The sequence below is a fragment of the Nematolebias whitei genome, chromosome 19, assembly GCF_014905685.2.
Source record: "Nematolebias whitei isolate Nwh7 chromosome 19, NemWhi1, whole genome shotgun sequence".
In the NCBI taxonomy this organism is placed as follows: Eukaryota; Metazoa; Chordata; class Actinopteri; order Cyprinodontiformes; family Rivulidae; genus Nematolebias; species Nematolebias whitei.
The window spans coordinates 24089213-24100218 of NC_056516.1; the positions used below are offsets into that span (position 1 = coordinate 24089213).

Consider the following 11006-nt stretch of genomic DNA (forward strand, 5'->3'; position numbering starts at 1 on the left):
TTCGAGGTAACAGAGTGAGATTAGGGTGTGACTCACGGATTTAAGGTTGTTAATATTCTGGATGAATCACCTCGCCGCAGCCTTAATGAGGCTACTTTAGACAGCTACAGGTAATACCATGGCGCTGAAGTAAGCTTCCGGACCCCTTGGAGGAGAGGCTGCAAGCAAAGGTGCTTATCGCTACTGCCAGTGGTTACCTTTGCTTATCGGGAAGCAGACAGTGTAAAACCCTTCCATCATGCATACTCCTTTTGTCGTTCCAAAATGTTGTTTTATTGGTGGAGTTGTTTCAGCCGTTCATTAGTCCTATTATTTTTATGTAGGGCTTGGTTTAAAGTAATTTTCATCAGTGATCAGTGTTTAAACAGTCTGATTTCACCAACATCTTCGCTGCACAGAACATCTCTTGAAAATGAGTCCTTGGCCGATATGTTAAAGCTTATTTGGCCGATAACCAATACAGTACCGATATTTTTATATACTTTCCTTTGTCTAAACATAGCCCTCTTATTTAGGCTTATTTGCTACAAAAATTGTGCAGCAGCTGTAAAAACTGGTGACATATTCAGTAACAGCCATATTCAAAGTACTTTAACTTATATTAAATGAAAAGTGTTAAATATTATTTATAAGCATGTCACCAGCGATGCTGTCTCACTAAGTTGTGGAGGCTTGTTCCAGGTTTCTAGCTGCAGTGTGGGATCCTCTGCACTCCTGTGCATGAAGGACAGCCTTTTTAAGTTCATAGTTTTGTCTATCCGTTGTACCATAAGACTAATCATGCTAACGGGGCTAACACTTGACGTCCAAATGTCTGTGGTAAAACTCACAAGTGCTATTGGCTATTAGCTTCTCAGTGACGTCTGAAATGACGGCTTGTAACTCTGTTAAGTCTACGTCAGAAAAATATCTGACTGGGGACGATGTAGCGAGGCTCAACGTAGTCCAAAAGTCTTTGGAATCCAATATCCTCAACGAAAAAATCTTCCACACTGTCAATATTTTGACTTCTTCCTCTCCGCCGTGACCAGATCAAGTAGGCGTGCATGATGTCATCACGTTGTGCTGGCGCTGCAGGCATTCTTGTCACTGTGTTGTCACACAAAAATAGTGTCTTTTATATTGGTGAGTTATTTTGATGGAATGGTAGATGTCCGATATTTAACTTTAATGCTAATATCGGCCGATACCATGCCGATAATATTGTGCATCCCTATTGAATTTACTTGTACTTACTTTTTTTAGTTTGTTCATCAGCCTTGACATGTGTTTCAGATTTTCAGGCAAAGAGAATCACAATCCAAAACTACCAAAATGACACCTACAGGAAGCAGCCACTCCTCGGTCAGTAAAGATTACAGTTAAAATGTCAAATAAATTGATGTTCTTAACATTTTACTGCGTATAATGTAATAAAATTGTTTTTTTTTAAAGCGTGCAAGTATGTCTGAACATAAATATATCATTCAGTTAAATTGTATGTTTTTTTATTTGGATGAATAAAGACCTTGAATCAGTTGGGAAACATTCAACAGTATTCACCTTCCAAAGGTCTTGGTAAAGCTATAATTAGCTTGTTTTAAAACCTTTGCCCTGAATTATGTCTTGCAGGAATGCAGCACATTATTGAATGTGCCCGTGTTGGGCCTTGTGAGAGCAAACACTACCTCTGCACGCTGTGCGGTCTACCGGTAGCCAACCACATGATCATCAACCACATTATCAGCTTTGACCACATCTACAGCTATTTTGTGAGTTGACATCCAATTAAAGTGCAATTTTTATGTCACATGACCAAAAGCAGTCTTACTATGATTTATTTTACAACAGTGTCGTTAGATGAAGGCAAATTTTATTAAAAAAGGAGTTTCAAACTTGTACTCAAAGTCTAGCGTTTCTTAAAGTACTGAGTTGCCCGCTGCCTTTCATGCCAGAGTTTGAGAGTGAGATCATCTTGCATCGAGTTGACTTAAATCTTTGACTGTCAAAGTTTTAAGCAAATATGTAGTTCAGTCTGTTGTGCTACTACTGATTAGCTTTATACTACTGCAGCTACTACTACTGTAGTCTACATTGAACTTCAATCAAGTAAAAACAGATGCCACTTGAGTCTGTGATTACAGCAAAAATCTGGGTTTATTGAAAAGGTGCAGAACCAACTGAACAGCTTGACATTGGAAAAAAAATAAAACCTTCAGACTTTCTCAGACTCTTATTTATACATCTTCTTATCTAAGCAGAGCTCTTCCAAGAGACATTTAATGGCCTTACGCCCAGACATTTGACATCCACTCACATCCTGTAAGATAAACATATTTTTCCCTTCCATGTAAGTTAACTTTGGTTGACACTTTCCATTCCTTATTTAGTGATGACCTTGCACAGTCTAAATGGCCTTCTTCATGAACATAATTCTTTCTACTTCACTACAACATATTTTAGAAGTCTGAAAATTTGGTTGAGGGCTGCTGAAGTTGGGTGGTCAGTGCCATGATGTAATCCTGAATCTTTATTATCCCCAAGGGATCCAGAGGCTGCAGGTTTTTGAGCCCAGGTTGCCTCAGGATCTGGTGTAACACAGTTGCCAAATCTTTAAACTACAACTATACAAACTCCAATCAAGTCAACCTCTCAAACCTTCACCACTTTTTTTTTTTTTTTTTTTTTAACAAACCCCAGCTGAGATCTATTTTCAAAGTTGTGAATACAGGTGGTTCCAGGCTTCAGGAGCAGAAAATGTAAAAGCCTGTTTGCAGACTTCACTGCAGCTCTTGGGGATAGTGCAAACAATAGCTCTCCATCTCCATCTTCTACTGCTTATCTGTAGTCTGTCCAGGAGAGAAATCCAGACATCCCCTTCCCCAGCAACACACTCCAGCTCCTCCTGGAGGACCCAAAGGGGTTCCCAGGCTAAATAAGATACACAATCCCTCCAGTGAGTAGTGGTTTATTTCCAGGACCTCTCATCATTGGGACATGCCTGGAAAACATCCCAACAGGAAACATCTTAATCCGATGCTTAAACCACTTTAACCATCTCCTTTTGATAAGAAGGAGTGTAGTGGAAAAAAGAGATTCCCAAAACAACCAGGTGTAAGCTTCATTAGATTTATTACAAAGCCTTGGAGAACAGCCAGCAATCACAGAAGATCAAAGCATTTACAATTATAACTTATCAATGCTTTCACCTGTCTGAGGCTCTGACCACTTCTGACTTCCTAAACAAAAATAAAATTGATTTTTGTATACATTTTCAGCTGCCAGGCCCCAGTCCCTCCCTACCCTGTCCAGCTTTTATCAGATCCCAGCTGCAGTCGGAATCAGGGGGAAATCTGGGAGCCAGCTGCTCTCGAGCACTCTCCGAATTTATGTCACTGTAATCACATCAACCAGATCTTGAGGATAATAAAAACTATATTGCTGTCCCTTCTCTGACCAGTCACATGAAGACTAGTTATTACATAGCGTATCATGGAAAATTTTAATATCATTCACAATACCAATAAAAAGGCAGTGTAAATTATGGAGCATAGTGAGTGCAAATAAAATGCATTCCCTTGACAGGAGTAGCAGCTCTTATCAGAGCTCCATCTGGACAATGGGGCTCCTCACCCACGAACCTCTTAAGGCAGAGGTCACCTCATGAGGGAAGCTCTTTTTTGGCTGCTTGTATTCAGGACCTTATTCAGCACAAGCTTTAGGTCTGGGAAGCATACAATTTCAGAAGTAGAGTGTGAATACTCAAGAGATTGGTCAAGGGTAGAGGTGTTTCAGTGTAGTATAAATTACTGCAGGGTTTGTTTGTTTTAGGTGCGTTTGTACTAACTAAGTGTCTGCATAGTTCAGATTCTAGTCATAAACACTTGATGATTCAATCTTATATTTTCTCTCAGTAGGGAAACAAACATTTCACCTACCTGTATTTTTTTCTGCACAGAAAGCATGGCATCCCTCCACGCTGCAATCAAAACTGTCCTACAGAAATTACAATTTGTTTGTCCCAACCATATTAAATTTTGCAAAGCTGGCAGAGAAAATACATGAGACCCAACATGCTTCAATGAAGGTAGGTGAAGTTTACATATCCCAAGCTTTGAAAATGTGTTCACCTAATTGCATTAATATATGTAAATAAATGTACTCATCACAGCAAGTGAGACTGCAGCCTGACGAGTTCCAGTTGGTGAATTTCACATGTTACTCAGAAGGTTGGTGTTTGATATTTTGCCTTTTGCTTGCTTTATCTTAACTTGATTTTTAGAATCATGTGGAATTGTGCTTTTCTTGTTTGTCATATTGTGGCTTTTAGCTTTGGAAAAACTCGAATCCATCACAAAGAGCAGTTTGAAAACCTCCGTTACACCAGGACACAAGATAGGTATGTGCCACTGTTCTGTGGTTGTCTCACAATACAGTGATTGTATCACAAAGGTTATAGACTCCAAAAAAACATTTAAGCTGCTGCTTCATAACAAAGCTATTTTGTTTTTTCCACCTTTTTTTAGAGTATGATGCTGTCTTCTCACCGCCCAAGCCATTTCCTAAAAGTCACAATCTCTTGCTTCGCTGCCAGGTAATAAATCTATATTAGCATTTGTTTTATTTCTTTACTTCAAAGTTCAAAGTCAAAAGTCTTAAGTTTCTTTATTTGTCAAATGCACCACATGTGGTACATGTGGTAGAAAGAAATTGTGTACACAGGGTCCAAGTGACGTACAACAAAAAGTATAAAATGTAAAAGAAAAACAGTAATAAGATCTAAGATATGTACTAAGAAAAACATTTAACTAAAAATATGCTAAGCACTAGTAGTACAAAACCAATACGCCTGTTATCGGCATTAACATTACATAGAAAACGTTGGATCAAAAGCTGACTTTTGTTCTTTGTTGGTTCTTGGTTTCTTCCAAATAGAATTGCTGTCATGACTTTGAAAGTATGCCTTATCTGAAACATCTGTCACAGCCTCGTCACAAAAAGGTAAATGACAAATTTTTACTTTTGCAGAAAGTCTCAAGTCTTATTTATGGTGACTGGGCCTTCATTGTAACTGCTCAATGTTCTTTTACAGCAACTGATGAAACAATTTCTTAAAGGTAATGTTCACTTTTTTCCTAATCTAAGTCATATACTTGTGTGCTACAAGTCCTCTAAATACATTTACCGTCTTTCTACAGCTGTGGGGGAGAATTCCAGGGACTCAAAAGGTATATTTCTCTAAAGGAAAATGTATCAATACCAATGTGTCCTTTGCTATTTAAATGCTCATTTGGATTTAATTGTTACTCAAAAAATAATTGTTCTAGACAGGTCTTTGAACATTACTTTTCAAAAACAAGTTTATTTTTGACCTGACAGTTGAGGTAATGGCTGGTCTTTGCAGTGTTAAGCATGCAAAAAATGTTCAACCTGTTTCCGTCCATCATCAACAACAGACAAGTAGTTTAGGTTGTTAAATTGAGGTGATTGTTAAATATCTGTTAAACGTTATTCCTGACCTGCTTCACTTTACAGATCACATCATTTTATTTACTTGCACATCTTCAGTTTGTTTTGGTGCAAACTAGATGCTTATACAAGACAATTCATGTTTTCAGCATCCACCCAATTTCAGGGACTTGGTAAAGCATATTTTGCTATTCTGGGCATTTGTGCACATTGCATCTGTCAGAATAGAGCTCAGAGGAGATTCACAGGGGGGAAGATGAAAGAGAAACCTAATCAAATCATGATAAAGGTATGAAGTGGCATAAAGGCCATCACCGGCTACAAGAATCAGACCCCTTGGCTGAATGCATTCTCCAGGGAGAAATCTTCACCCTTTCCCCACCAGTCATCTCCATATTGTGTATCAGTGCTAGGCAGTACACGACACAAACAGAAACAACAGAAAGAGCACAGTTGGCAGAGTTGGATGTTTACTGTATTTTCAGTTGATGGTGGAGGAGTTGAAGGAGGAATATAAGAACATGTTAGAAGAGGAGGAGGAAGAATATCTGGTATTACTGTTATTTACAGAGGAGGAATTTGCACATCGTCACCAAGAGACTGGCACCGTATTTGACAAACAAGCAAACATAGGAGATGTGTCCCTACGGCCTCGCTGAGGTGTTCTCCCTCCAAGCCAGTAAACTACGGAGAGCCGCTAGTGTCTCTACACTCTTTCGGGAAAATAAAATTGTCTCCTCCCATGACTTTTTTTGACTCTATAAAATGTACCATACTTGACTTTCTTAATAAGTTTTGCTAGAAGTTATAAAGATGGCTGTGCCTCAGCCAACTTGCTCCTTAGTGGAGTGATTGAAGTGAAACGAGAGCATTAACATGAACAACCTCACAAAGGTCTTAACTATTCACAATTTTTGGTGCATACCCCTGCGAGAAAAGTCTGCCTTGAGCTTGTGCACAGAATGGGCTCTCTGATCATGTGAGAAGGAAGACTACATCTTACAACTACATCAGTGAGAACAGACTTTCTAATGTCTTGCCAAGTTTAAATTGATGAGTCCTCAAAGAGTTCTCGTGCTGTGGAAGACATCATGCCACATTCTTGTGCCAAAGAAGTCATGTCTGACGGAGTGATCAGCAATATTGGAACAACGCAGGGGACTTTACTTAATACATTTTTCTTCATTCTCTTCATCATTGACTTCAAATATGCACAGAGACTGACCACTTCCAGAAGTTCTCTGACAACGCTGCTGTAGTTGAATGTATCACTGGTTGAGATTAGAGTGAGTACAAGGTGGTCGTAGACAACTTTGTCATGTGGTGCAGAAGTAACTACAGTTCAACGTGACAAAGACGAGGAAACTGGTGGTGGATCTGCAGAGGATCAGGGCTCCAGCAAGTCCTGTTAACATTCAAAGGGTCTGTGTGGATGTGGAAGAGTTTGTACTTGGACAATAAACTGGACTGGTTCAAGAATGTGGATGGGGACTACATAAAGTGGCAGCTGGCTATATTTCAAGACATCTACCAGTAATCTGATGAACAGTGCTATGGATGTTTTATGAGTCTGTGATGGCCAGCGCCATCCTCAATGCTGTTGTCTGCTAGGGGAGATGTTTACATGTGAGACACCAGCAGACTCAACAAGAGTGGCTGTGTGGGGGGCGGCTGTGGCTGAGTGGTTAGAGCAGTCGACCGCCAATGCAAGAGTTGGGGGTTCGAATCCACCAGCAGTCACATGTTGAAATGAACCTGGGCAAGACACTGAACCCCTTATTGCCTCTGATGTGTGTCCCATCGGTGTATGAATGTGATCTAAAGCACTGATTAGTTTCTTTAAAATGATTTGTTCAATTAGCTTTGTAGAGATCTAGTAGAGTGCTGTATGAATGGGTAAATGAGGCACAGGTTGTAGTGTAAAGCACTTTGAGGGTCTTCATAAGATAGAAAAGTGCTATATAAGTGCAGTCCATTTACCATTATCAGAAAGGCTGGCCATGTGGTGGGTAAGAAATGTGAATCTCTGACAGTGTGCCTGGAGAGGACACTGTCCAGAATAAGATAAAATTGGATTGTCCTTCTCGTCCTCTACACGAGCAGCTGATGCTCATCTTATGGAGCTCCTTCAGCAACGGGCTGATCTATCCACACTGCAGATCTGAGACACAGAAAATAATTCCTGTCTGCAGCCTTCAAACTTTTCAATAAAACTGCATAATTGTAAAACTGTGTTAACTGTAATAAAGCACCATGTGTACTGTGTACATTTCATTGTATTGTATTCAAGAATGTATATAAAACTATTATCTACATTGTAATAATTGTTGCATCAAATTCTTATTCCATTTTGGCTTGTTTAATTTAGCCTTTTGGATCTACTTTTATCTACCAATATTTGGCTGTTATCTTCTGTCTTGGGCTTCTTTCAAAATTTTTGATTTTTCTCATGAGATTATTAAAGTATTACTGAATCTGAAAATAAACAAGATTAAAATATTCATTATACATCCGAGTTTGAGCTCTTTTGTATATGCTGTACTGTCAGAAAAATGAAGATTTTTATATTATCTACTTTGTGACTTTTCTTCCTTTTTAGTGAAATTGCATTTGGACTTGTACACGTACTCCTGTGAGGGTTTAAAAACTAAACCACTTGTTGGTGAGGCTTCTCTCATGTTAACTTGCAATTATAATTTGATTCTAGATTCAGAAAATGGCCTTATGTTCACATACAATTATGATTTGATAATAAATAAATAATATATGTATTTTTTTTATAGGAGTAGACCTTGTTGTTACGTGCATCTCTTCATCTGTTGATGTGGAACCGATTTGTTTGTGTTTTGGTTGTCTGGAGCGTGTTCCACAGCCCGTCATCAGGAAACATTGTGAGTCTCGAAAACATCTCATAAAAACCCTGGTAAGATTATATTAAAGTATTTTCTTTATTTATTTTTGTAATATAGTCATTACATGTTAGCCTCAAGGTGACGAGCCATGCTATTTGTGATGGCAGAACAGGGATTTTGTTGGTATTTGCATTTGTTAATTTGTATTTCAAGTTTTCTATGAAAAATAATTTTTGTTGTAATATGTGTAAGATTTAAAACATGATAGACTCTTGTTCTCAGTTCTTGTCAGACAAGATTTAAAAAGTTGTGCAAAAACAAAAAAAGGTAATCTGACATATAATGGAGTGGCATGGTGTCGCAGTTGATAAAGCTGCTGCCTCTGAGCAAGAAGGTTGCCAGATCGAATCTTGGCCGGGGTGTAAGGGAAAAATGTATACAGGTATGCTTAATCCTGTACTGAAACTATGATTCAATGTTCCAGAAGACCATGGGGTTTTTCCAGCTCAGCAATAGCACAAGTCTATGATGTTTTTCCGACTCCCCCACGCCTGGTTTCTGTTGCACTCAGAAGCACCCAGGTGCTTCTTGTTAAGTTTGCCTGGACTATATTTCAAGACATCTGTCGGTAATCTGATGAACAGTGCTATGGGTAGGGTTCTTGTGCTGTGGAAGACATGTCACATTCTTGTGGCAATAAAATAACTAAAGGCCTGGTGACAGGCGCTGATTGTGAAAGTGAAACTTAAGTGAATGACCATGACTTTAAAGTAGTCTTCATGCGACCTATGCTGGATACATTGTACAATTACGGCTGGTTACCAGCATTTAAGAGGTGAAAATCTGTGTTTATAGGGTTTACAGGTGTTTATATCACGGCATAATTGGCAGTGATGCACATAACTGCTACGCATGCACAGCAAAAAATCAGGAATGATAGCATCACCTGTTACCATACGCATTTGTATACTTGACCATCAAGTTATCGGGAGGATCTGGAGATTTCCCGGTGGGTCAGTCTGATGTGTGGGCTGCAGGTCCAGTGCTCCGTTTTGCGTTTTGTTTTTTTTAAAGAACTTTTTGTCAACAACATTAAAACTCAGAACACTGCTACCGTTGCACCTAGGCCGCCCCATCTCCACCCATGGCTGGCGAGCGGCTGTTTTTTTTTTTTTTTTTTTGTTTGTTTTTTGTGCAAGTCGGATCTGCAACACAACCTGTCAGTCAATCCAGTTGGCGTGTCAGCAACTATAATGTAAGCATAAGCATCTAGCCAGCTACTACTGGCAACGTCATTCCACAAACTGATTCCAAAGCATTATAATAATGTACCATTCAGATCACAGTGACACAGAATAAGATGATTTGTACAGAAGGATCTTTATTTAACGAAGTATCACATATACATATATCCCCTGACAGATGTAACTACCTGGTAAATCTTATTAATACTCTTAGAAATCACTCCATCATATAGAGGATAAAGTCCTAGTTGGTCTGCTTTTTGATTTATCAGATTGTCACGTGTAATGAATGCCTTTTCTTCTGTCCTCAGATGTACCAGAATCCGTGGCGTCTGCCATTTGCCTGGAAAAAAGCTCTTGATGACAGCATGCTGAAGTCAGAGGCATTGGAGGAGAGAGGGCCAAATAAAATCTCTCTGAAGGTTAATTGCAATATTTTTACATATATATGTTTACAACATTTAACATAAAACCTAGTATAAAAGGTTGGTAATGTAGAAAGAAAATTGTAGGTTTCCAGAATAATTTTCTGGATCCATAACTTTTGTTTTGACATTTTGTATTTGCAGGTTGTGGATATTCCACACTCTATCTTTTATAACCTCAGCTCCTCTATTAATTACGTCCAAGGTTTGACTTTCTTATTTTAAATTGCAAAATACTTTGTTTAATGCCCAGTGTAATGATCTGAATTTATCTTTACTCAACAGTATAAATAACATTGCATTCTCTAGAAAAAGAATTGTAATTAGATTGTCTTGTTCTTGTTTGGACTACAGCAATGAAAACCCTTCAACTGTACCATACTCTCTTAAAGTGTGAAGGTTTGTGAAAACATAGTTTTCAGTATTTAATTTGATTCGATTTAATTTTTATACTGTTTCTTTTTAATTTGTTGTTTTTTTGTGTCTTTATGTACTTTCAGTTCCACCATGCAAAACCTTCAGCAAACTTCATCAAAATGAAAAATTCCCTCTGCTTGGTGAGTACTATTTGTACTAAAACCAGTAATCTGAACTGTCATTAAACAATAGGCCATTGTTAATGAAGAAACAAACACTTGTTTGCTTTAGATTTGCATGCAGCATGAGGGAATTAACAAATATAATATTTGGACAGAAAGTCAAGAAAGTTGTGCTCATATTGCAATTGTTTTTATTTAGGTATGGGTCAGGACTTTTGACAGCTGCTGATATTTTATATGGACTATACTTCAGTCTTAATGGACTATACTTCAGTCTTAATGGACTATATTTCAGTCTTGATGGACTATACTTTAGTCTTAATGGACTAAACTTCAGTCTTAATGGACTATACTTCAGTGTTAATGGACTATATTTCAGTCTTGATGGACTATACTTCAGTCTTAATGGACTATATTTCAGTCTTGGTGGACTACTTCAGTCTTGATGGATTATACTTCAGTCTTGATGGACTATACTTCAGTCTTGATGGACTATAC

The 11006-nt window shown here is 38.3% G+C and overlaps 1 protein-coding gene across 1 annotated transcript; it reads left to right on the forward strand.

The window, feature by feature from the left end:
• Window positions 1-1235: 1235 nt before the first annotated feature.
• Window positions 1236-10727, forward strand: LOC119426122. Its single transcript, XM_037693682.1, has 16 exons — window positions 1236-1344; window positions 1612-1751; window positions 3938-4066; window positions 4151-4208; window positions 4310-4378; window positions 4506-4573; window positions 4915-4980; window positions 5072-5096; window positions 5178-5207; window positions 8048-8110; window positions 8232-8371; window positions 9856-9966; window positions 10114-10174; window positions 10324-10368; window positions 10470-10526; window positions 10708-10727. The coding sequence occupies exons 2-16, from the start codon at window positions 1614-1616 to the stop codon at window positions 10725-10727; spliced, it is 1080 nt and encodes a 359-aa protein (XP_037549610.1). The 5' UTR covers window positions 1236-1344; window positions 1612-1613.
• The last annotated feature ends 279 nt before the right edge of the window (window positions 10728-11006 follow it).

Coding starts and splice junctions, on each gene's coding strand:
- LOC119426122 (XM_037693682.1), top strand. CDS start 1,614: ATGCAGCACATTATTGAATGTGCCCGTGTTGGGCCTTGTGAGAGCAAA. Junction 5,097..5,177: donor GATGAAACAATTTCTTAAAG/GTAATGTTCACT, acceptor GTCTTTCTACAG/CTGTGGGGGAGAATTCCAGG. Junction 10,369..10,469: donor TACTCTCTTAAAGTGTGAAG/GTTTGTGAAAAC, acceptor ATGTACTTTCAG/TTCCACCATGCAAAACCTTC.